Raw genomic sequence first — 27,028 nt, forward strand, 5'->3', positions numbered from 1 at the left:
AGTTTATATGAATATAATGCAGGGCAATCCTATAAAATAGCACCCCACCCTAAATTAATGGATCAACAAAAATTTAGTATATATTATAAGAAAACCAGAAACACAAGTTCTTAGGAGACTTATTGAATCAACGATTTGAGAGAACTCAAGATTCGAGTAAATCCAAAAAATAAAAGAGATTTGAGTAAATCTTAAAAAGATTTGAATAAAGTTTCATGGGTTTTTGAAGAAATTTTGAGAGTTTTTGAAGATTTTTTAAAAATTTTAAAAATTTATTTAAAATTATATTTTTATTTTTAAAAATTATATAATTTGATATTTTTATCTTTTTATGAAATATGTAAATATTTTTTTTAAATCAATTTTCAAACAAGTTTTTGTTTTCTCTATTTCAAATAGTTAGTTTTTCTTTCTAAAAATGTGAAGTAAGTTTTTTTTTTAAGCTTCAAATACCATCACAGGAGGTGGTATTTCATCATTTTTCACTATAAATTATCATCCAAACTCCAAGAAATCCCATTTGATAGATTTTATTGCAAAATCCATATTTTCCAATAAATTGGAATTTGAGAAAATTATACAATGACTAATCCAACAAGCTTAGATTTCATATAGAATTTGTAAATGATAAATAAAATAAGAGAGATTTGAAAGAAAAAAGATGAAATCCTCACAAATCATTGATCCAATAAGACCCCTTAGTGTATGTTTATTTTGAACACTTTTACTCCATTGTATGTGCTTAGATATCTTTATATCACAATAAACACATATTCATTTTTTCCTTTTTACTATATGATTATAATTTTTATAAAGTTAATTTCATATTATTATATTTTAAAATTGTTTTTTTTTTGAAAATCCACCACTGAATACATTAATATTTATTACATTAAATGATGATATTGAACTTGAGAATAATAGATGATGCATTTATACGACATAAATATAATTAAATACTTAACTAAAATAGTATGATAGAGATGATTGGTGACATGCGTAGGAGCTATGCATAGCAGATTTACGTCTACAGCAGTGAACCTAAAGCAATCAAGCTTTATTTTGTTTTTTATCTTCACAGCAATTTTGTAACTAACGTGTGTGAGTGCTTTAGAAAGTTAAATTTCTACCGCTCAATTTTGTGGGTTTTCCAAAAGAAAAAAATAATATTTTATTTAACTTTTAATAAAAGAATAAGATAAAAGAAGCAACATCAATTTCAGTTTTGTGTGAAATTGATGCATTTGCCAAAAATCAAACTTACGACTTGGTTCTTCGGCCGAAGAATGTCAACATCGCCGGTTGCACGTGGGTTTATAAGAACAAATTTAAACCTAATGCTATTCAAGACCGGTATAAGTCTCGTCTAGTTGCGAAAGGGAACACTCAGCAGCCTGGCAGTGATTACAACGATACTTACAGCCCCATAATAAAGTCCACAACCTTGCGCCTTGTACTTGATGTTGCTGTCACTCGTCAATTCGACAATCAGATGTGAACAATGACTTTCTCCAAAGAACACTCACATACGAAGTCAACATGGACCAACCGCCTGGATTTGTCGATCAGGATAATCCTTCCTTTGTTTGTCGTCTCAAAAAGGCTATATATGGGTTGAAACAAACTCTTCGAGCCTGGTATACTGAGCTCAAGAATTATCTTCTCACGGTTGGTTTCTGTAACTTTCTAGAAGACACATCTCTCTTCATTCTTCGGCCTGGCTTGGTCTCTGTTTATCTTCTCGTTTAGGTAGACGATATTCTAATCACTGGAAACGATGAGCCAACGATTCAGCGAATTCTTCATCAACTAGCAAATCATTTTTCCATTAAAGGCCCGGAGGAGTTGAATTATTTTCTCGGCATTAAAGATGTGCGTACCTCTGCTGGACTTCACTTGTCTCAAAGGAAATATATCATGGACCTGCTTCATAAACATGGCATGACTGATGCAAAACCCGTGGGAAAACCAATGGCATCCTCGCCTAAGCTCACTCTCTGCTCAGGCACGTCACTCTCGGACCCAACGACGTATCGTTGGGAAGTCTACAATACCTTTCCTTAACCAAATTAGACGTTTCATGCAAAGTGAATCACCTCTCTCAGTTTATGCATCATCCCACATGCCTTCATCTTTAAGCTGCTAAAAAGAGTTCTTCGCTATCTCGCAGGCACTGTTACGCATGGGATTTTCTTCTCTGGAACAAACTCACTATCATTACATGGCTTCTCAGATGCAGACTGGGCCGGTGATTCGGATGATTACATGTGGACGAATTCCTTCATCATCTATCTCGGCAGTCATCCTATATCCTGGTTAGCCAAGAAGCAGAAGAGTGTTGCCAAGTCTTCAACTGAAGCTGAATACAGGTCTGCTGCAAGCATAGCTTCGGAGTTACGTTGGATATTCAATCTCTCGAACGAGTTGGGCATCACTCTTCCTGCGATTCATGTTATCTACCGCGATAATGTTGGCACCACCTTTTGTTGTGTCAATCTTGTGTTCCATTCAAGAATGAAGCATGTCGCATTAGATTACCACTTCATACGAGGACATATTCAAAATGGTTTGCTCAGAGTCGCACATGTGAACACACGAGACCAGCTTGCAGATGCTTTGACAAAACCATTACCACGCACCAAGTTCATCGAGCTCAGAGACATGATCCGAGTATCCACTGCCCCTCCGTCTGGCGGGGGAGTGTAAAGGATACATTAGTATCCCGAAGATATCTCTCTAATATCTTCTGTATTATACATTTATAGAATGTACTCTTAATGCCTAGACGTAGATCTCTCAGCGCACTCTGTATATATATACTTGTACATTCTTACTATATATGAATAAGAAACCACTTCTACACACGCCCCCTAACCAGTCTTGTTGGGAAGACTTTCGATACAATTTTCTATTCAGACCAACTGACCCAACGATGTTCTTGAGACTGCACAGCTCTCCTTGATATCACTACGTCATAATATCACTCCCAGCTTAAACTTCTTCCTCTATTTACTTACATGAGGAATACACTAACACGTTGGTTTCTTGTGCACTGATGTTCTTCTTCATGTTCTCACTTTATTTCTTCTCCTCCAGAAAACATAACATGTGCCCATCTTGCACCGCTATTTAAAATCAAATAGGACACGCCGTCTAACTTCTGTGTTAGAAAGACTATCGACACAAGACCAATATCATATATTTGCGAGTTAACTTTGAGAACCAATGCACTGTCCTACGCCTGAACTTCCTTAAGCCCATCATTACAGCGTCTTCCGACGTTCACGAACGATCACGAAACGCCACCATCTTTCTTCAAAGCATAACCTGAAGCTCTAACATCATCTCCACCTTGATCTTGACTCCTTCCTATTTAGAGAGATCAGTCTTGAACACACTTTGTACCGCCATGAGTAATGGAACCCGCTACTTAACTTCAACCTTGTTAGGAAGACTTTAGATTCCGACCTTGCTCAACTCCCTTGAGATGAGTGTTATTGCTTTGACACCTTGTACTTCCCTAAGCCAAAGACACGTTACCTTTTTATATGCGATTCCGTTGAGATTCTGTGATCTTTTCTACACCCGCAATCAAAACCTGGATTGCTTTGATACCACTTCTTAGGAATTATTTATCGTTAGATTGCTTAATTCTTTAACACAAATAATTTGATCACCGTGGTCTCGAAACGGTACGTTTCGGATGGGAACCGTATCCCACAATTTCTACTATCAATCAAAGAGTTTAAACAAACGCTCTAAGCGCTTAATAGGAAGACACAACAAAGAATAAGAAAGATCAAAGAAACTCTCTCTCTCTTTTTCTTTGCATGCCTCACTATATATAGCTCGAGAAATTAATGTATCCTAATAGGATTATGACATAATTTCCTTATCCAAATTTCTTTTAATGCTTTAGTTTCCTTTATGCATTTGTTAATAAATAAACTAGCTGACGTTGCTTCTTGTGCAGTCTAAAACAAGGATGGGTCATGTGCACGGAATTGGAATAAGAATCTGGGCCTAATACCCACAAAAAAACTCTAAAATAAAATTTTGGTTTTGATTTATAAACTTAAATCAATAATATAAATATGATTTTTCATAAATGAACAAAAATCCGCGCAATCGCGCGAATCTATATCTAATAATAACTTAATACTATATCTTTAAAGTTACAACATAAAATATATTAGATTTAGAAATCAATATTTTAAAGCTTTATATTTAGTGTTTTAAAAGTTATTGATATAAATCTACAACAATAAAATCTAGCGCTACAACATAAAAACTTACATCCTATATTTAAATTAAAGTGACAACCTCTACCAATCAATCCTTTTATCTTCCTAAATGATGCAGTGTGAAAACCAATTTATTAATGCATATCTTTTAAAAAAAATCATATTTTGTAATATTCTTGAACTTTTAATAGCAAAACATTCTTTTATAGACTGAAAGTTTATATACCTAATTATGATTATTTGATTCCACACAAAACTTTTTTATTTCTTGTGAACAACAAGGCAGCATTGCATGATTGATTTACTAATCTAAGAGTCATAACTACTTTTTAATTTCATTTACCAAATGGTGAACACAATTACATAAAATATCTTATGAACATTAATATCCGAATCCATGCCTATCCTCCCTAAGAGAGACCTTTAAGTAATGTACATAGATTACATTTTTATTATAAATAGATACAATTAACTACTCAAACTCTTCACTAATTCTCAAAAGAAATATGAATCCTTCTCAGAAGCGACCAGTTGTCAATGCATCTAGAGATTTTCCACCTGGTCGTGGAACTTCCACTAATGTTCCTGACAAGGCTTTCAAGAAATCAAGAGCAGGTGATGTGGTTGTTCATCATGCTGTTGCAAATTCAGAACCCGTTGAAGTTTCTCCCGGAGAAGAACAAGAGTTTAGAAACTCTCATCAAGAACATGTTCCTACACCTCGTGAGAAAGTGCATGAGGTCTTGCGTGTTTTCAAAGAAGTGTTCACACAGTTGGATCGAGAGAAACAAGCTAGGCGCGGTGGAGATTTATACGAGGCGACAGCTCGAATAGACCTCAAAACACAAGTTTTCTTAGAGAAAGAAGGCAAACATGTGAACACGCCGAACAGAATTGGACAAGTTCCTGGAATCGAAGTTGGGGATGAGTTCCAGTACAAAGCTGAACTTCGTGTCGTCGGGCTTCATTTCAGGACCATGTCCGGGATCGACTATGTGGAAGTTGAAGGTGTGAAGTTGGCGACAAGCATCGTTTCGTCGGAAAGATATGATTTTGATGATAAGTTTGATGCTGATGTTGTGATATATACTGGGGAAGGAGGAAACGTGATTAACAAAGAAAAGAAAGCTGAAGATCAGAAGATGATAAAGGGCAATTTAGCATTAGCTAACAGCATGAGGCATAAGAGGGAAGTGAGAGTGATACGTGGAGACGAGAGATGGGATGGTAAAGGGAAGCATTATGTGTATGCTGGATTGTACTTAGTTGATAAGTACTGGTTAGAGAAAGGAGTTAGTGGTAAGAGTGTGTACAAGTTTAAGCTTTGTAGAATTCCTGGTCAACCTCCGCTAACTTGATAACCATATTTGAAGGAACTATCAAATAAATGAAAAACTATAATTGTATAACTAATAAATATTATTTAATAAAGGGTTGATAGTGAAGTATGTTCTTTTTTTTTTTTCAAATAGAGAGGAAAGCTGTACGTGCATCAGTATGATGAGTTGGATTCGGTTCATTGGCAAGAGAGGTCATGGAGGTAAAATTATAATTAAGAATAAGCATTCTAGGGTTCCTGGCCAGCCTTCCACTAACCCGAGACACTATTGTGAGATGAAATTTTACATAAATAAATAGCGGACCATACTTTAAAAATATCAATAAAAATGGTTGGACTCCGTGTTACTATTGTTACATATGTTGCAAAATCGAGTAGTTTATAACTAATAACGTATATTTTCTTATAAAAAATTATTGGTAAATATAATAAAAATACGACGACGTGACAACAATCATTTAAAAATTGATGTGTTCGCATACTAATTTTCTTAACTTTAACGCAGTCAATTTAATGAGTTTACACACTAATTTTTTTAATCTACTCAGGTTTAGTTCTTGCATTTCTCCGTGCACCTACTGAATAATACAATCGAGTGAAAGGGGTTAAGGCTGCGTCAAAAATAATGTGATCTCTTCACTGGGCACCTGAATTTTATTTTTCAATCAATCAAATTTTCTTTTCTTTTAAAGATTTTCTGATTTATCTTTTTTGATTTCTGAGTTTTTTTTTACCATTTTGATTATGTTTCTAATAATTGGTCTGATATGAAAACTCTGTAAAGAAAAACAATATTTGGCTAAACTAAAGATCTAACTTTGTGTGTGGTGGTTTTCACCTTAGTTTCTTTAATTCATAACCAATCACAATTATTTGTTATCTCTGTATACAGAAGCCTCAACCATGGCCAAGTTCGGCATTGTACAAAACTATCAATTTTTAAAACACTTTCATTCCAGCATTTTAGTTGATGCAAATCTTAATGATTTTATAATTTTTTTCTTTCAACAATGAAATTATTCAGTAGTTGCACGAAGAGAACTTCAACTCACTAGTACAAATGTTAAAATGCAGGAACTAACAATAAACTGATTAAAAATTAGTGTGTGAACACATTAAATTGTTTACATTAGAGTAATTGATTATGAGGCTGTCCTGTCGGCATTTTAATTTTTAAATGATTATGAGATTGTCACGTGTCAATGTGTGATTACATTTATTAAAAATATTTCTCTCTTAATATATAAGACAAGATATATTTACATTTCATCAAACCCCACAAAATTCATTGCATTAGTATAAAGATAAGAGTATATATGGGTTGGAAATAGCTAAAAGCAACTTTGGATATAATTCAAGTCTTTGCAATCTACTTAGAAAAATAGCTCATGGTGAACCACTCTCATTTAATACCTCCAACTACCATAGAGAAAGTAGAAGAAATAGCTTACGTCAAAAAGTAGAAGAAATAGCTTACGTCAAATATATTTGGCAGTGTCTTTTTTTATTTGGCAGTGTCTTAAAACAGAATAAAGAAAGGAAAACCAACATCCATTCTACACAAAGACAAAACTGAAGTCGCTATGTTTTCAAACTAATTGTGGTTAAATCCAGCTGTTACAAATGTGAAATGTGGAACACATTATGATTGATTCCGAACTGGTAAAGGATACAACTAATTTCGGTGAATGACATACATAAACAAGTTATACTACATATCAGTGTTGTTTTATTAAATCCACAACGTTTAAGAATAACTCGAGTTTATCAGCAGCTTCAGAAACACTTCAGGAGAAGTCACCAATTCAGATTTAAGATACATTTTTTGGGCCTAAAAGTTAAGTTGAAATTTGGATATTCAACTAATTCAAAGAAGGATTATATTAAGGCTAAGAAGTGACTTAAAAGTCTTTTCAGAAACAGATTTCCTTCACAATGCGTACAAAGGATTAGGCATGACCACTAAATGGAGTAGTAGAGAAGTAAATTCGTATAAGGAAGGGTCTGTTGAGTCAAAAATGTACATCCAATATAACTGACAAAGAAGCAAATTTGATGGACAAAACAAAGAAGAGAAGATCATAGAGAAAGATATAGAGAGTTAACAGAGTAGAATACCCACAAAATGTGAAGCGCCGTTTTGATTCCTGCGGTTACATATGTTGAGAAGCTGCTGATAGTGGTTATGTGGGAGAAGCTAAGGTGAGTTTTAGGATGAAACCGATGATGAGTCCGATGAGTCCAACCAAAGCTGCCAACTTCAAGGATAACCCGCTGTTACTCTGGTTTCTTCGTCTCTTCACCATCTCCTGCAATGTCAATTTAAGAACGTGATTGGAGACTGTTAACGAAAACAGTTAAGTTCACATGATTATGTTTTTAAATGACATTGATTAATCAGCGATAGAATATCAAGGAAAAGTCTATGGAGGCGTACCAATTCATGCTGCAGCTGTTGTGTTTGCTTAACAGCTGCATCTCGCTCTTCCTTCAGCCGCTGTATAGTCTGATCATACATATTGATGGTAAAGAGATTAGAATGGGAATTAAAACAAGGGAAGAACTTAGTCTCTTTTAGACTATGATGTGGTGAGATTCTGTGAGCTACAGTTGTGGTACCTCTGCTCACACTATGAAGACAAAAGAAAAACAATATTTAAAGTATCAAAAATTCTCTGTATCTAAGTATCCCAAGCAAGCCTCGAAACAACAAGTTTGAATACTAGACAGTCATGGATGGAAATGAAAGTTTGTATTATTAATACAGCTAAAAGGGAACTATTGATAAAGTGTCTGTTTGAGCAAGAGGTCCATTGGTATATTAGTATCACATAAAGAGTCATCCTACTATAAAGGTCTTTGCTATGATCATAATTGGTTAGCACGCAAGCTAATAATGCTCTTTAAGAGATTTTGCAGTAAGCCAATAGAGAGCAAGCAGATGAGGCGGGTGTGGTTGTTACTCACAGAGATGGTTTCAGAGCCGTTTCCATCACCATTGGTTGCTCCAGATTCAGAGGATCTTTGGGTTGTAGACGGGGAGATATACGAGACCTTAAGCTTACACTCTGTTAATGTTTTCCCACTGTCCTTGGTGAACTAAACACAAGCATGCAATTTGTTTGTCAATTTCATTTTTCCCATTAAAAAGAGAAGAGAAATCATGATTCGGAATGAAGAGTGAGACTTACAGTGTCTTGAGGAAGGTCATCAACATCAGTGTGTGGAGGTACAATGGTACTTTGAAGGAGAAACTTGTCTTTGCACTGCATATCTGGAGGATACTCCCTTTGCGCTTGTAGAGTAACTACCAATTTTAGAAGATGTTAATGAGTCCCATGTTTAAAATGGCAATGAGGGAAGGAGTTATGAAGAATGAATGAGTGTAAAACCTCTAATGATGCAGGAGTCCCAAGGCTGAATGACACCAGTGTTGGGTCTTACAAAATACTTTTTTGGAGATGTTGTTTTCACCTGTATTTAGTCAAAAAAAAAAAAAAAAGAAGTTAGGGAGGGAAGAATCATGATAAAGAAAGAAAGAAAGCAAATGAAGTTGACCTTGAAAGCAACATAGTCCTCAGTTTTGTTGGCAACTTTGAGATCACAGTAGCTCTGTTTCTCAAGTTCAACTGATACAATATCAAAACATATATATATATATATATATATTCTCATTCAATTTCATAGAATCACTTTAGAAATGGCAAATCAACCATCACTCATAGGAGAATAATAATGCTTACAAAGGAATTTGAGTTCATCAGGTACAATGGAGATGAGCTGGTTCTCGCCAACGCCAGACATTACACAGAATATCAACAAATCACTCGAAACCTATACACATCCAAATCCAAACCCCCTAATTCCAGATTCTTTTTTTTTTTTTTTTTTGAGAAAGTAAGAGCAACAAAGACGGGATCAAACCTGCAGAAAAGAAAAGAAAGGAACAAAGGTGGATCAGCGAAGAAGGTGCTTATTTCTTTTCTCTTTCCCCCCGTAAATCGCTCTCCACCGTTTACCAAATTTCGCCAAAGCGCTTCGTGGAGCAGAGTTCCTCCGGAGGCGGGGAGGAAAATGTGACACGTGTTAAACAGTTGAGGAGGAGAAAAATGGTACTAGCGACAGGCTGGAAGTATAGGCCAATGACGTTGCAGTTAATTATTTGCAGTTATTTATTTATCTTTCTCTTTTCATTAATTTATTATTTATTTCCGTGTCCGTTAATGATTAATGCTTGTAGTGATTTAAACATCGGACGTTAAAGATTTATCGAGAATACTCGAATCATGAGGAAGATAATAGAAACAGCAGTTATAGTTAGGAATTAGACACAAGAAAATACATTTTTCTGCTCAGTCATTGTTCAATAAGAGCTATTCTAACAATGACAGTTTGCATTGTAACGTTTGAAAATTGAATTAGCAGTACCGTACTAATTTTTCTACTCCATTCGTATCACTTTAAAAGTGGTGTTTAAATTTTTTTATTTTGTTTCATAATCAGTGATGTTCTCACTATTCTATATAAAATTTAATGTCATTAAAAATTGGAGAAATTGCCAAAACGGAACAAAAAAATAATATAGTTGTCCTTATGGTATAAAACCATTTTTATCCATTTTTTCTCTCTGTTACCCTTTCATTTCTGAAAATTAATAAAATAATTATTTTTATAAATTCAAAAAAATATTAAAAATATAAACAATTAATAAAACACCTACATACATAAACACATTTTTTGTTTGGTTGAAAAAATTGATAAATAAAATTTTAAAATTACGTTCTACTAAAAGTAGAATTCGTCTTCTACAGAAAATGGGTAAGTAGAAAACGAATTCCAGAACAAACAAGTTCATCTACTTTTTTTATAAAAAAACAATCTACTTGTGATTAAAATTCTAAATATGAGGAATGCAAATTCTACTAATTGTAAAGATTTCTACTTTTATCTTGAATACAGTTTCTACTTTTATGAAGTATTCTAAAATTTCGGGTATGCGAAATCTAAACTTAACACAAACGTCTACAAGAAGTAGAAATTGTATTCATGATTTTTATTATGATTCTACACGGTGTAGAAGGTGTCTTCTACGAATAAAAAAACTGGTTTTACGAAAATTAAGGAAGTTTCAGTTAAAAAAACTGGTTTTCCGAAAATTAAGGAAGTTTCAGTTAAACTGCAAACCAACTAGAGATAGAGATGCAACTGCATCTCTAACGTTCATTCTGCTTAACCTGAACAGTCCATGCCTAAGTCTGGATAAGTGTCATCGCCAATAGAAACGTAGCGCCGATGGTGGCTGTCCCTGTCCACGGCTTACCGAAATACACACGCTTGAGGACTTGTTGACTTCACCCGCTATATCATAATAGTAAGAACCAGGATCTAGGATGACTGTCACGAGCTTGTTCACCATCTGCGCAACTTTTTAGCGGGTTGCCAAATCCAACTTTTTAGTATTCCTTTCAAACCAGAAACCACCACAAATCATTCAATGCACACGTTTTATATGTATACTGATATAAAATAAGGAGAAATGAGTTACCTTTCTCGAGAAGCAAGTCAACGTCTTTATCAGTGTCAATGAGATAATCTAGGAATAAGGCGTAGCTACAGACGTGGTTCTGTTTAGGGTAATGGCACTGCTCAAGAGCTATTATGTTTCTCAGTTTTATCTCACGGCTGTCATGCAAAGAAGAAAGAGATAGTTTAGACATAACACAAAATCAGATAGGATCTGAACAAATCAATCGAAGAAATATCAAAACCGAAAACAAAAAAAACTAAAGAGAAACTGGAAGGAAATAGTTTCGAGTTTTACCTTGCTTCTAGGGATGTTGGAGAAAGAGAGAGGCATAGATACAGAGGCTGAGAGGCGGAGAGGCGTAGCGGCTGAGAGAAAGGGACAGACGAAGAGGTTACACCGGAAGGGAAGGGAAGCTCGATTTCACCGGCGAAGACACATAATCGTGTCTTGTTCCTCTCGTCAGAGAGAAAGAGAGGGTAGAAACCAACTGTAATTAGGTTACGGGATATTTTTGGTCCGTGTCTTGTGTTCTTTTTTTTTTATTGTTTTTACATTTTTTTCTTTCTAAAACATTATTTCCCTCATTTTTTTTATCTCTTTTCGTTAAACTTTTTAAAAATGATTTTAATTTGTGTTTAATTCGATTAAAGAAAGGTTAGTTTTGGTATTATGAAAAATATTATACTATAGGGACAACTTAGTGATGGTTTTATACTATAGGGACAACTATGTTGTTTTTTTGTTCCGTTTTGGCAATTTTCCCTTAAAAATTTGTGACCAATTACAAAATAATGTGTGTTTTTCTTATTGGTTAGACTATTTTTATTTAATGCTACTTTTATATAACCAAGATAAACTATATAAAAATTTGTAATTTTTTAATATAATAATTTTTGGTAGTTGCACAATTCTGACAAAATGTTGAATGAGAATTTACACATTACTTCATCTACTTCAAGGGTTTTTAATAGACCAAATAGCATATTGATTTACTTTTCTCAAGTCTGTAAATTACATGAAGAGAAATGAAATCCAAAAGACAAAAAAAAAACAATTATTACAAGAGGAGGGAAGAGAGACAGAGTATGTAAGAGGCAGTGATTTAGCTACCTTTGAAGGTTGAAGAGAGAACAAGACGGTTGGGTTTTTGGTGTTCATTTAAAAGTAGAGAGGCGAGCAATTCTGTCTCTGAGATTGTAACGTCTTGCTCTTTCTCACTTACCTGTGACTCACCACTTTTATCTCCTTAATGTTGGGAGAGTATCTGTTTCAAATCAAAAACACATCATATACACATATTCTTAAGCCCCATTTCATTGTAGATTCAGACCAATGATACTACAACGTTCATGGAGACTAGTATGTTATGATGACGGCTAAACTCTAGAGTGATCAAGACTATGTTTGATGCTGATAGGTTTTAGCTATTTAGAACTTCTCAACAATGTAACACTTTCTTTATTATCAATGAGACACCGATAACAGCTTTGTGTATGGATACTAAGCTATGCTCTTATGGCGACAAGCTTAGATCATCAGTCTTAAAGTGACTGTGGTGTAAGGGCTCATGGCGTCTCTTAAAAAAACATCAAAGTATAATCCTCAACATCACTCGAGCCCCACTCTTAAACCGTCTTCTTTCTGTTTCAGAGATCCTAACTACAAAGCCTCTGAATCATCCCAAGCCTCTTTTTGTTCACGGCAGCAGTTCATTTGGCTTCTTCATTTTAAGTACCTATCAGATGCACTATTCTGTAACAGTCCTTCATTAGCACACTTGAAGTATCAAACGAAGATAGCTGATGATGGTATTTATGATACGATTCAAAATCAAAACTCTACTTTATTATTCAAGTAAAGAAGAGCATGATGACCCTATAGAGTTTGCTTTATATTAGTCTCTACATCTTAATCACTCCCAAAGCCAACAGGCTCAAAACAACCAAATGGTCAAAGACCCTTAACTCTGATCTCACCTACTCCTAACTTATATGATTAACAGAGTTAGTAAAATTATCAAGAGTAGCTAGAAAGAAGAAACTTACATATGAAAGACAATTTCAACACCAATGCCTGCAGTGATTCTCCGGATACGAATAGTAGTGTGAATACCAGTTTTGCCTAGACATCACTATACCTTTGTACATAGATAGCCTACGTCTGTTCTTAGGAACTTCATGTAAATACCAAACCCACCACCAATTCAAACCAAATCTTGCAGCTTGGTGGCACTGTAAGAGTAAGGTCAATTGACCCCATTATTTTTCTTAAAATATTTGTTTTTATTTAAAGAAAATTTTTATTGACCCCACTAGATATAAAAATATGACCCCACTAAATTTTTTTAATCCTAGTATAAAAAGTTTCTGAAAGATCAAATGGATACCAAAGTATAAGAACTGAAACACTTTTCAAAAACACAACTTGTTATATTAAGAATCTCTTAGACAATCATTCAAGATCTGTCTAATCCGACTTATACAACGTCAATCCTGACTTGTTACGGACCAATCCTTAATCTACCCAAACACTCAACTGGTGATGAAACTTCACCAATTGTTACAAAGCGAGCCAGTGCAGAACAACCTCTTACACTAGCTCTTTTCAATCACTAAAACCGTAACCTAGATCAACTCTCTAGTCACAGTTATATGCACTATTACATAATATTCTCCTCTCCTAATATTATGCTAACAACAGATCTTCTCATGCTTATCACCGAAGCAAAGATCTTCTAAGTCGATGTCTCCACGTCATCAACTGATAACCACTCTGTACCGGTATCTCACATACCGAACGAGCCATGTAGCACATGCTCTGTTTTGCATTGAACCAGCTCCTTTCCTGGAGCTAACATTCTCCCCCTTTTTATCTGAATGTGACACGCTATGCTACCTGCAAAACCACTGCAGCCAAAAGGTACACTAGGGTCAAAAAGCAGACTCAACACTTTAATCATAACGCACAAAAGACATGAATTCATTCCTGATAAGAGTCTTTGATATTACACAACCTAGAACACAGCTTAAAAGCATAATCGAGAAGTTCACACCAAAATACATCTATAAGCTCATTGTCTCCCGATCAATTATGAGACAAATCAAACACATGAAAATTTGAACTTATAGATGAATCGACTATATATAAGGTTCCCTTAGCCACTTCCACCATCTCTGTCTTCATTCTGCTGTTGGTGTGGGTATTCTCCCCCTGCATAGATGCACATTAAGATAAAAACACATTAGTACTGGTGCAACATTAATTATTCCAACTCCTCAAGATCATCTTACTCCTAAGACGAATGCGGATGGCCCTGAGACCAGCTATGGCATGCTCAATGTCCTCTTCAAGGTTAGGTGATCTAGACTCAGCTCCAGACCCTAAACCTGCCTTCTTGTCTTTGATTCTTTCTTTGGCATACCAGTGAATTCCTCATCACCAGAGTCCGGAGGAACGTTGCGCTGGACAAGCAGCACCTGCTGAATCAGGGTGGGGAAGATGATTCTTCGAGTGCGTTCTTCTCTCGTGTTCTCGGCCATTGACATGATCTGGTTGTAGACAAGCTTTCCGAAGTCGAACCTCCGGTCATGATAGAGCATGTAGATGAATCGAAGACGTTCCGGGTTCATGGCTGTGTAGCTTATGGTCGGAATCCAGTTAGCACAGACGAGTTTGTACAGCACTTGATTTGTGGCAGTTAGAAACTTGGAACTCATATCTTCCCAGCGACGGATTCGGTTATTTGTCAGAAAAGCACACACTCGATCTATGTTGTAGGTTGTCCAGTCATGATCCTCCTCGCATGTTGGAATGAGATACAGTGAGTTGATCAGGTTTGGATGAAATTGACAAGTGAGCCGTTAACATAGACTGCAACTCCATCTCCTCGAGGCTCAGCATCTAACATATTTGCGATGAACTGTCTCACCACACACGGTTTGAAGGGGTCAGAATCAATGACCGTGTAGATCAGCCCTGAGTCCACAATCACCTTCTTGACATCTTGAAGATTCTCTTCGTCCAAGGGGAGACGATACTGGATGAGGAACTTCCTGTTTTTCAGATCCTGATACCTCTCAGTAGCTTCCACCGTAGCAAAGCGAGAATTGATTGGTACCTTGGACGGTCGGAGAAGCGCAGGGTTAGCTTGAACCAGAGTTTGAAACTCTCGGCGACTCTCCTCGTATCTTGGTCCTTTAGGAAGAAATTCGTCCGGTTGTTCACCTTGAGGATTGTCACAGACTGCTTCTTCCTGAGATGCGTCTGATTCGTCATCACCGGAGTTGTCCTCGGAGAGAGATTCAACCTCGGGTTCCGGGGGCGGAGTGACTGGCGTGCGACGGCGGAGACGCTTGTGTGAGTACTTCCACTGGCATGAGGACGAGCCTGGATTGGTTAGAGAGGTCGGAGAGCTTGGGGTCTCCTGCGATTGTCTCAGTCGCGAGCTTCTTCTTGGTTGCATGTTGATAGTGGAGGTGAGAGAGAGCTTGGGGTGTAACACCCCGAACCGTTTTAGACATCGGTCAGTCAGCCGGGCCACAATCAAACAAGAACATGCCCGAACGACCTTCCTCTGCCAAGTCCGAAAGTGTTACGACGGGTTGAAAATAGACTTTCCAAGTCACAAACATAATTCTGTAACCCAGAATATCCATGCAAAACTCGTTTCCTCTAATCTTCAGCCTAAGGCTTTGCAACCCGTACCAAATCATAGATTTGTGTTAGGTTGGACTAACCTAATATCAGATTCAACACGTCACGAATATAAAACATATTTGATTCCATATATATAAAACATGAAGTTCACAAGCTCAAAATATTATACATATGGTCCATGGGCGCAGTCGAAAGTAAAACATACATTTATATATCTTGAAAATGAGTCTTTAGCAAAAGATGTCCAATCTACACTAGTTCCTACGGTTCCACGAGCGCTATGGTACTTTCTACTGGTCACCTGCAAAAGGATGTGAGGAGTGAGTGAACTAGTTTCACTCAGTGAGCCAGGGTTCCTTATCTAGCATATACAACTACCCGTCATTCTAAACCTAACCCCAAACACAAGCAAGACGGGTAGTTCAACAAGCAACATTCAAGATCATAAAGCAAGACCGATTTAAGCAATAAACCATTAAACCATATTAAATCAAAACACTCTTTACGAGTGTCGCATCAATCAAACAACATATATATATATGCACTCCTAGGGCCCAACAGAATCATTCTTCCTCCACATAAGGGACACCGGCAATCCCTTCACTATTAGACCACACAGATGTAGACGCTTGGGAATCGCCCGGTCACGGTCCTCAATCGGAATCGCCGTGACCCGGTCCTCTATCAGACTCGCCGGGGGCTGTCACATCCACGTGTGACACTCGGCCTTGGTGATCAAGCCAAGTTAAACCGAGCCCACCACTTTCCGGACCACGACCGGCTTAGTGGTACCATTTGAGGAAGCAATGACCTGCAAACTACTACTAGAACCACCACTAGGTTCTCACACAACAGTACCAACACGAGGTACACACTATAACAATATATAATAATCACACAATCACATTAATCCAGGTGCTTAGACTAGTCTTGATATCAACTTAGCCCAGACATCGTCTCAAGCCTCGGATCCACAAACTGACACCTAGACCGGTCAGGCTATCCTAGCTCGGAAGCCGTCTCCGATGTCAGGAACCTGCATTAATAATTTGTTAACAATCAATTAACCGTGACTCACAGTGATTAACCGATGTGGCTCGACTTTTTGATTCCAGATGTTGACCAAACCCTTTTTCTCCCCTCCAAATCTTCGTCTTGGTACCGTGATGCTAAATCCCAAAATCCAACGTCGATGTCTTGAATGGACTGGTCTGGACTGATCAGAACTCGGAAAGAACCTTCTTTCACTTCTGGACAGTCTTTCGGAACTTCCCGGCAGTTTATCGGTCTTTGGAAATGTCTATACTTCTAAAGCACCTCACTTCTTTTTTTCTCTCTCTCTCTCTAGCCACGTTTTGCTTTGGTTTCTATGGAATGAGATGAGTAAAAATGGTGAAGGATGGCTGGGTATATATAGAAGTTGTCGGCCGATAAGAACATGCCACCCGATCGCATGTGTGTCGTCTCGCATGCTTCCGGTCGCATGCGTGGCGACACATGGGCATCCACATGCCATGTTGCATGCCTCCTGGCCATGCCATAAAACTCCTCCACGTCCACTTGCCCTTCAGCATGTCTGGTGTTCATGCATCGCGACACACGGGCCTCTGCATGTCGGTTCGCATTCGCAGATCACAAGTACTGCGACACCTCGTGCTTCTGTGTGTCGAGCTGCATGGAACTGCTTCATGCACATCTACACCTCCTTCTTGTGTTGACACTCAGAAGGTTTAATGGTTGAGACCACGTCCTGACCCCTTAGATCAAGCCACCTCGAGCTTCTCAGTCGATTTGCGCGATTTCGGCCCTTCTGGTGAATTTTCGTCCCGCGATCAATCCCAAATATTTTTCCGCTCCCGTTCTGATGAGCTAAATATGTTTAATAGACTCCATACTAACCTTAATCTTGAGGATACAAATTTCCCGAGCCTTCGGCTTCCCCGAGAAATTCCATAAAACCGAAATATGGTTTTTTTTTTTTTTTTAAGACGGGGTATTACATGGGGTCTCACGATTTGGAGTGTGACACAGCAGCTGAAACCCTTAGTAGTTAAGTAGTTCCCCTTTCAGCTTATTTCGGCCCATCACACAAACCCATCAGCTTATTTCACAAACGACATTCAAGCCCAATATTCACTTTTGTACTAAAGAATCCTAATGCATTTCTAAGCATGACCCTTATGCAGAGAGTAATGAGAACTAATTCCAGTGATCATCAAGACATGATTGTCAAGATATTATTAACGACACATATATGCATAAACATTCAATGTCCTGTGAGAAAAGATACAACTAGCTCAGGCAAGATCAGACACTCTCAAGTCAAAATAAACGGATGAAAATCAATGATTCAACTCCAATCTGTAGCTGACTCAGCCGAGTAACTGACACAGATTAGTTCATTAGAAGTTTTGCAGAAACTAGATCAGTCGCCTATCTTAGTCACACTTTAGAAACACTTCTCGCAACATTGTGCTCCCACTTCTGCTTCTACAATGGGAACCTATCAGGCATTTTCTTTTCTTTACATTTTTTTTTCTCTTTCAAAATCATAGTCTTAATAGGGCAAAGAGCATTACCAGATACAGAGTGTTGTAGCACCCCGATCCACAACGAGTGTTCTACTAATTTCTGATTTTGCCTAATCTGAACATTGATCGTCTCAGATACAAAGTGTTGTAGCACCTTGGTCCAGAACGAGTGTTCTTCCTTTTAGGCCTTTCACACTGTTATTTTTGTATGTTACACTTTGTCTAACGTTTCAGTGTTTCTTGACCCAATCCAGACAGTGATCATTGCTCAGATCAAAATGTTTTAGCATCCTGATCCAAGATGAGTGCCCTTCACCATGGAGTCTCGTGACTATGATAACTAAGAACAGCTCAGATTATGACTTCTAACAAAGTGTTGGTACAAGGTTTTGAGAGGGGTGACTTGATATGTGCTTTCTTCTACCTGTGCTTATCTACCCCCTAGGACATTATAGGTGATATGATTATTGGTCGACAATTCCCAACGCTTTTCTGAGTCCCAGAAAAGTGTTGAAGTCGAGAGGTTTGGTGAAGATATCTGCTAATTGTTTTTCAGAAGAGACATGTTCAATGATCACAAGTTTTAGTTCTACTAACTCTCTCACAAAGTGGTGTCTGAGGTCGACATGCTTTGTGCGAGAATGTTGCACAGGATTCTTAGTCAAGTTAATGGCACTCATATTGTCACAGTGAACTAGCATAGGATCTGAGATGTACCGTAATCAACAAGCATTTGTCGCATCCACAGAAGTTGAGTATAGCAGCTTCCTAAGGCTATGTATTCGGCCTCAGCTGTTGACATGTATTTTTAAAAAAATAATCAATTAAAATTGTTATTATCATTGAATATCATTATTTTTGACATAATTTGAGTTTTCGTTTACATCAAAACTTATCATATTTTAGTAATTTTAATTTAAAATGTAATTTTCATATTTTTCAAACAAATTCTAAAAATATTTTTTAAATATTTTGTTATAATTGTTAAAAAAATATTGAGTTGCATTTCAAATAAAAAAGTAAAGATATTAAAAATATTCTAATTAAAATATGTAAAATTTAATATAGTTTTAAGGAAATGGTCAAAATAAAAAAAAATAATCATGATTTTTGTTAACTGGGCGGATCATTATTTATATGATATCGTACACGAAAGAAAAATTTCTGTTTTTAAAATTATCTAATTAGCTCTATACTCATTTTTTTATATTTTTTATATGATATCACACATTCGTAAAAAAATAGATAGTTTAAGATGCAAAAAAAAAAAATTTATTTAATGAATATAATATGAACGAATATTATAAATATATTATTTAATAAAATAAATAATTAAAAACTGAAAATTCATACCTGTCAGGATGTAGTATTATGTTTATAAAGAAGTACGTGCTCCAGCGACTTTTTCTAGACAATCCGCTTTATTATTCGCCTCTCTTTGCAAGTTGCATGAAGTTGTTGTAATCAAAAGTTTCGGGGGTGGCCATATGTAAGATATCCTCGAGGTCTATATTATTATGGTTAAATGACTCCATTATCGAGTTTCTCGAGGTAGTATTTGTTTTTTTATAGAGGGTTTCTATACGACTATACTTTTGAGTCTGAGTCTCCATGGTTCTTATTTCTTTGTTTGTTAAATCATTGTTTGGGCAAATCTCCAAAATAGCACCTTTCTAAGTTTATATCACAAAAATAGCACTCAAAAACTAAAATGACCAAAATAGCACATTTCTAAGTTTATCCTTTGAAAATTTTAATTTTTTTTATTTTTCAAAATTTGAAATCTTATCCCCAAAACCTCATTTCTCAACTCTAAACCCTAAATCCTAAACTCTAAACCCTAAACCCTAAAATCTAAACTCTAAACCCTAAAATCTAAACCCTAAACCCTAAACTCTAAACCCTAAACCCTAAACCCTAAATCCTAAACCCCACCCTTTAACTTTAAACCATAAGTTTGTGACTTTTGATAAAACATTAAGTGTTATTTTTGTGACTTTTGACCTTGAGTGCTAATTTGGGAACATAAACTTGATTTAGTGCTATTTTTGTCTTTTTTTCTTATCAAAATGTATTTCTTTTTTCTTCAAAAAGCTTAATAATCATAAAAGTAAGATTAGTGAGATTCGAAACCTAAAATTAGTTTTCCTCCGTCCGAGTGTATAGAATCAAGAAAACCCAAAAAAAAATAACAAAAAGTAGAAGGAAAGAACTGAATGATTCTTTGTCATCCACGCATCTCTCTCTCTCTCTTGGTTTGGCTTTGCCAAGTCAGCATTCAAACATCTCAAAGCTAAACGCATTTACAAATTTTCCCAAAGCAATTCCTTCAGCCAAAGGAGAAATAAATAAATAAAATTAACAAAAACATTCAGTCTATCTCTCTTTCTCTTTCTGTTCCGAGGAGACATTACTATCGTCAGATTCTCGTTTGATACGTTGTGGGAGATCGATCTAGATACTATACTTCGCCATGAATCCTGAGTAGTAAGACGCCTCTCTCTTCTCATGTTTTCGATGTGTTCGGTGGTTTAGTTTTGTTTTTGATTTTGCTTTTGGATCTATGTTTGTTGGTTACTCAAAGGAATCTACCCAAATTTGCCTCGTTTGGGGGTCTTATTCTGTCTGATCATCGATTCTCGATTGGGATCTCGTAAATAGGTTAGATCTACTAGGGGTAGCTGACTGAGATCTCTGCAGTCTCTGTTGATCACTTAAATAGTTTAAATTCGAGGGTGTGACGTAACACCTTTGATCTCTTTCTTACTCTCACAGTTTTGATTTATACGAAACCAATTCATTTCACTAATGATGTTTTAACCGTTTCTGTCTTAATCCTTTTTTTTTTCTTTATTTAAAAATGATTGCAGTGACTATCTGTTCAAGCTTTTGCTTATCGGTGATTCTGGTGTCGGAAAATCGTGCTTGCTTCTAAGATTTGCTGTAAGTAACTCTCGTTTCTTTTCTCAGCTGAAGAATTATTCATTAGATGCATCATCTTTAGTAATTGCCTTTTAGCATTGAATACAAATAAATCTATCTATAGGTTCTTGAAAATCACATCTTGTTTGTCAAAAAAAAACAGCTTAGTTCTCTGTTTACACTATGGTATGGTTGTTACTCTCTTGTGTGTTATAATTTGTTATCTTGAATTTGTGTGTGTGTGCAGGATGATTCTTACCTTGATAGCTATATCAGTACCATTGGTGTTGATTTTGTAAGCATCCTCTTCCCATCAGTACATGTTTGTTAATATATGCAGAACACGGAAAAACAAAAAGAAAAGTATAAATCTTTTTACAAATGATGTAATGTAGAAAATCCGCACAGTCGAACAGGACGGAAAGACAATCAAACTCCAGATCGTAAGAGTGTTCTTGAGCTCCATTAGCAACATATATATTCAGTTTAATATTTTGGAAGGAGCATATATTAACTCTTGTTTTGGTAATCGTTGTGTGTAGTGGGACACGGCAGGTCAAGAACGTTTCAGGACAATTACCAGCAGCTACTACAGAGGAGCTCATGGAATCATTGTATGTACTCACTCTCACAAAGCAATCACCTTTTTTGTCCTCCCTCACAATTGACTTTTCTTGGCAGGTCACCTATGATGTCACTGACCAAGAGAGCTTCAACAACGTCAAGCAATGGCTCAATGAAATCGACCGTTACGCTAGTGAGAATGTGAACAAGCTACTGGTTGGAAACAAAAACGATCTGACATCACAAAAGGTTGTTTCCACTGAGACAGCTCAGGTAAATATACAAACCAACTGGTCTCTTTTTGCTGTGAACCTTGTCGAACACACACAATAACATTGTCATCTTCTCCTCCTACAGGCTTTTGCAGATGAACTCGGGATCCCTTTCTTGGAAACAAGTGCTAAAAATGCAACCAATGTTGAAGAAGCTTTCATGGCCATGACTGCTGCTATTAAGACCAGGTTTGGATTAGATTCCACTTGTGTTCCTTAAACTCCTTGCTTCCATACTTAACCGTTGCTCTTGTCTGCAGAATGGCTAGCCAACCATCTGGAGGTGCAAAGCCACCGACGGTCCAGATTCGCGGACAGCCAGTGAACCAGCAGTCAGGCTGTTGCTCATCTTGATTCCATTTGTCTCAAAAGGTCTCTTTGGATCATTATAATCATTTGTTTGCATCGCATGTAATCCAATTGCCAACTCGTTCAATTGAATCCTTCTTTTTCCTAAATTTTATAGCTTTGCTATTATTTTCTCATGTATTTCGAAGTTTGAAACTCTCATACATTCTATAGTAAATTCTATTTCCTCCATTCCTATATATAATTCGAAATATATTTAATTTTATTGAATACTATGGTAGTTATAACACTAATCAGCGATGCTAAATATTTGTGCGACAGAAAGTTTATAATTTGTTTTTTCCATCATAACTTAAAAGCACTCAAACTTGTTCTGTAGAAAAAGTGTAACAAAAATGATAGAATTAAGAACAAAATTAAACTAAGAGAGTAGAGGGATAAGATAGATAGATGCTGAAGGACCAAGAGGGGTCTGTCTTTACTTGCCCAACGATGGGAACTGAGCACTGTCTCCGATGGCCGGAGCAGGAGCTCCTTCGTTCACTTTTTCATCTCTCTGTCCACGACCACCATTGCGGCCTCCTCTTCCACGGTATCCACCACCTCTTGGGTTGTATCTCTCTCCATCAGCCGGCTTCAAGAACTCGTTAATGCTCAACGACTAAAATCACACACAGAACAAAGCATAAAACTCAGTACGAAGATGTTTAAAACCAAAAGCTTGCGTATTAGAACGTGAGAAGGGAGAGAAACAAACCTTCTTAGCCTTCTCTTCTTTCTCAGCGGCATCTTTGCGTTTGTCCTTGTCGGATCCCTGAAACCATAAAGAGACAAGGATCAAATCTTGATCTGTTATTGTCAAAGCAACCGACAAAAAATAGAATAATTCAGATTCTGACCAGCTTGATGAAGATTTCCTCATTGTTGGTCTTCTTGCTGGAGAGCTGCTGCATAGACTCAAACACTTTGGTGTCAACTTTCCTTTCCTCAACCTTTGTGGCTTGCAGAGCTTTCTTCTTCTCCTCCAGAATTTTCTCATACTCTTCCAATGTCATTTCCTAATATTAAACCCAGTATCCATTTTAATATTAAAAATTCGAACTTTCTCATCTCATATAACATGTTAAAGCACATGAGTAGAGGAAGATGTTTATACCTTGTCTTCAGGTTCTTTCTCCTTTCCCTCATCAGCAGGAGTGTCTTTCTTTGCATCGGTGGTGTCATCCTCACCGCCTTCCTTCTCAGCGACAGGGCTCTTCTCAACCTCTGTTGTGGCTTCCTCCGTTGGTCTATTATTTAGACAAACATAGAGTTTCTTATCCAGTGTATAGTACAATACATCGTACATAGAAACTGAAGAGCAGGAGGATGCTTACGGTGGAATATCATCTTCAGGGGTACCCCAGTTTCCACGACCACCACCCTCACGTTTCAGGTCATTACTAGCAAACATCAAGTTACAAGAAACAAAAAAAAATCACAAACAGAACAAGTCAAACATAGCAGTAACGAAAGTAGAAAGACCTAAAAAGAGAGCTTACCCACGACCTGTCCCACTACGGCGCTCGAAGACCCTTCCATCACCAGCTCTACCATTGGCAGGTCCACCACGTTGACCTCCGCGACCACCACTTTCGCGGTATCTACGGAACCCACTAGTCCTTTCTCCATCCTTTAGATCATGAGGTCTGTCTCCTCCAGGATTAAATGAACCACGAGGAGGTCCACGACCCGCACCACCACCACGAACTCCTGAAGGAGCATTCCTTGACTCCCTCACTACATTCATCAAAGATAAACCACACTTCATTCAATAACTTATTTTTTACTTCTTATGTATACTTCAAAACAAGTAAAAGAAACTTTTCAATATTCATATTCTTAATAGAATAAAATCATAGCTCCAATTTAAAAGATTATGCATATCATCATCAAACAAAGCAGCAGAGAGAATCTAATACAGTAAAACACTAGAATCCCATATGAGAAAAGCTTACATCTTTCATGTCAACCGTCAGCAAGATTCACTTATATGACTTAATCAAACACTACCCATCATGTCTGAAACCTAAGTCTGTTCCACATCATCATTACACAAACAGCAGACAGAAGCTAGGTAAGACAGAAAAAAAACGCCCCCAAATGACCAAAGCATACATCTTTAAACAAGATTCACTTACACGACTTAATCAAACACTAACCAACTTGTCTGAACAATAAATATCTTCAACATCTACACAAATCAAAGAAAATTTACCAGCTTGGGAAGTAGGCGGCTGCTTGGTCTGAAGCTTAGCACCCTTAGCAGGCTGCGCAGGAGCTTCTTTCTCGACCTTCTTCGGCAAAGAGACAACAATCTGGCTTGGATCCTCAGCGTCACCTCCCAAGAGATCAAACGGGTTCAAAGTCGACATTTTCGGATTCTGGTGAGAAACTGTTTTTGCTTGATGGGGTTTTCGAGAGGGAAAAAACCTTATTGACTACACGAATCCATGGAATAAATCAGAATCAAAAGGTCGAAGAGATGATTTCGGACAAGAGTTGTGTTTGTTTTGTATGACTCAGAAGTCGAAGGAGAGTGGATGAGGGGAGCTTTGGAAAAAGTATGCGGCGGAGAGGTGTAAAGATGCTTTAAACCTAATCCGTAAAACCCTCTGGGGATTATACTCTGCGGATTGTTGTATCTTAAGCTTATCTATTCCTCTTATTTCGTACGTACGATTGGGTTTTAGTCCTGCGATCGTGTAGATTAGTTCTCGCGGGCTCCAACTGGTTAAGCCCATTAGCTGTTACAATACGCTTTTATTATTAAAAAGCTTAAAACCCATCACGAAACCTTTCTTTAGACACAGAATTTTAGTTATGATTTATTATCTTTTCTTTTAAGGTTTGCCGCTTTATTCATCTTTGTTTAAAATCTATGCGCTTCAAAAATTGATTTCATATGAATTTTCTCTTTATGGGTGTTATTCGGTCATTGATTTTTAAATTTCATTATATAGCTTTTTCTCGTTTTATAAGGATTTTAAAAGGATTTCATTTTGAATGAAATTTTGTGTGAATTAAATCTCTATAATATATTTTGAATTGGTTTAAATATTTTACCAGTTAATTTTGTTGAAGTTATTCCAAATGATTTCATATATATATGGTTTAGATCTGAATGATTTCTTTACTAAGGTATTTGAAATTTTAGTTGAATAGCATCAGGTTTTCAAAAAAATTATTAGATTCAAACCGAATTTTCAAAGCACGAAACATTTTTAATAAATTTTACCTTTTCTGAAATTTAGTAAATATTGATTAATATATAGTTGTAGATGTAAAATTGAAGATATATTAACAATTTTTTTTATAAATGCATTATATAGTTTACTAGTTTTAAAGAGTTCTAGCGGAAGTAATATTTTATCTAATTGTCAGTTTAAAGAATGAAATTTATATTTATAAAAATAAATGATTATGTGGAAGTTTTATATGATTTTCATATTTAACTTTAGTATGGTGTTTGTATTTTTAAATGAATACTATGAATATAAATATATAATAACATTTATTACTAATTATGAAATTAAAGAATTATTTTATTAAAAAGTATTTGAATTCTTTTTATAAGATTTTGTTAAATTTCTCAATAGATTTCATTATAATTAAAATGATATATATATATATATATATATATATATATATGTCAAATTAGATAAACATGATTTTACATTATTATTTTTAATAATACAAATCATAAATAATACTTGATACAAAATTTTCTTTTGTACAGTACTTATCTTTTATAGAATAAATGATGCAGTATTTATAATTATAATATCTATCAACACTGTTTTATAAACAGAAGTTCAAATTGTTAACTAAATAGGATTAGAATTAACTTCTCTTAAAATAATCATTAAAAATATCTTTTAGTCTTATGTTTGATTTTCTAGATGAGAAATTAATCTTGTGAAGACTCTACAAGTCTTCTGTAGAAAAGTATTCTATGATATTTTGCTTCAATGTACTTATATTTATTTTATTTTTCTAAAATTATTATTAAAATATAAATTTAAATCAAATTATTTAATTATAAAAAAAATTAGTAAAAATATAATTAATTACGAAGTTAGGAGAAAATTAAATTATTTAATATGTAGAAGTATCTTATATTTTAAACACACACAAAAATTCTAAAACATCTTAAATATTGAAACAAAAGGAGTGTACGAGCTTTTGACAGCAAATGAGCAAGTGTTTTATATTTATGAGAACATATATTACTGTCTAAACCTAGATGCTATTTTAAAATGAATCGAATTATACGCATATCATAAGTTGGTCAAAAGTAAGGTTGTCAAAATGAATCCAAATTTTGAACTGAAACTATGAGTTTTATTATTCTATGTAAAACAACAAGAGAACATATATTTAAATGATCTGTCTAAACCTGGATAATATTTTTAACTGAATTGAATTAAACGCATATCATAATCTGGTCAAAAGTAAGGTTGTCAAAGGGAATCCAAATTTAGGATTCAAAACCCTGAATTTTCTATGTTCTACGTACGTAAACAAACAGGGTGAATATTATTCAGCTACGATTCAATTCAATAAAACTTATACACGCACACTACACATTCAATTAGTATTGTGACAGTGTGACGACACTAATA

The 27,028-nt window shown here is 35.9% G+C and overlaps 4 protein-coding genes and 1 long non-coding RNA gene across 5 annotated transcripts; 2 read left to right on the top strand and 3 right to left on the bottom strand.

The window, feature by feature from the left end:
* The first annotated feature begins 4,018 nt into the window (after nucleotides 1–4,018).
* LOC106380299 (YDG domain-containing protein At5g47150) lies at nucleotides 4,019–5,692 on the top strand. The gene has a single exon (XM_013820080.3). The coding sequence runs from the start codon at nucleotides 4,751–4,753 to the stop codon at nucleotides 5,600–5,602; it is 852 nt and encodes a 283-aa protein (XP_013675534.1). The 5' UTR covers nucleotides 4,019–4,750; the 3' UTR covers nucleotides 5,603–5,692.
* Nucleotides 5,693–7,555: 1,863 nt separating this feature from the next.
* On the bottom strand, nucleotides 7,556–9,689 carry LOC106381872 (vesicle-associated protein 2-1). The gene is made up of 8 exons (XM_013821810.3): nucleotides 9,508–9,689; nucleotides 9,327–9,417; nucleotides 9,142–9,212; nucleotides 8,976–9,057; nucleotides 8,775–8,890; nucleotides 8,551–8,682; nucleotides 8,021–8,089; nucleotides 7,556–7,892 (listed from the first exon to the last, which is right to left on the bottom strand). The coding sequence occupies exons 2-8, from the start codon at nucleotides 9,385–9,387 to the stop codon at nucleotides 7,767–7,769; spliced, it is 657 nt and encodes a 218-aa protein (XP_013677264.1). The 5' UTR covers nucleotides 9,388–9,417; nucleotides 9,508–9,689; the 3' UTR covers nucleotides 7,556–7,766.
* A 917-nt stretch (nucleotides 9,690–10,606) lies between these two features.
* On the bottom strand, nucleotides 10,607–11,878 carry LOC106444369. Its single transcript, XR_001288228.3, has 3 exons — nucleotides 11,405–11,878; nucleotides 11,129–11,265; nucleotides 10,607–11,045 (listed from the first exon to the last, which is right to left on the bottom strand). It is a non-coding gene; the product is annotated as an uncharacterized LOC106444369 (long non-coding RNA).
* Nucleotides 11,879–20,466: 8,588 nt separating this feature from the next.
* LOC106381870 (ras-related protein RABD2b) lies at nucleotides 20,467–22,595 on the top strand. Its single transcript, XM_013821809.3, has 8 exons — nucleotides 20,467–20,784; nucleotides 21,168–21,240; nucleotides 21,467–21,514; nucleotides 21,615–21,662; nucleotides 21,762–21,833; nucleotides 21,901–22,056; nucleotides 22,141–22,244; nucleotides 22,316–22,595. Exons 1-8 carry the CDS (start codon nucleotides 20,771–20,773, stop codon nucleotides 22,407–22,409), a joined length of 609 nt encoding a protein of 202 aa, XP_013677263.1. The 5' UTR covers nucleotides 20,467–20,770; the 3' UTR covers nucleotides 22,410–22,595.
* Nucleotides 22,596–22,689: 94 nt separating this feature from the next.
* LOC106381869 (RGG repeats nuclear RNA binding protein C) lies at nucleotides 22,690–25,031 on the bottom strand. Its single transcript, XM_013821808.2, has 7 exons — nucleotides 24,622–25,031; nucleotides 23,906–24,143; nucleotides 23,741–23,806; nucleotides 23,521–23,653; nucleotides 23,264–23,422; nucleotides 23,122–23,178; nucleotides 22,690–23,025 (listed from the first exon to the last, which is right to left on the bottom strand). Exons 1-7 carry the CDS (start codon nucleotides 24,776–24,778, stop codon nucleotides 22,843–22,845), a joined length of 993 nt encoding a protein of 330 aa, XP_013677262.1. The 5' UTR covers nucleotides 24,779–25,031; the 3' UTR covers nucleotides 22,690–22,842.
* Nucleotides 25,032–27,028: the final 1,997 nt, after the last annotated feature.

Source organism: Brassica napus, chromosome C2 (genome assembly GCF_020379485.1).
Source record: "Brassica napus cultivar Da-Ae chromosome C2, Da-Ae, whole genome shotgun sequence".
Taxonomy (NCBI): domain Eukaryota; kingdom Viridiplantae; phylum Streptophyta; class Magnoliopsida; order Brassicales; family Brassicaceae; genus Brassica; species Brassica napus.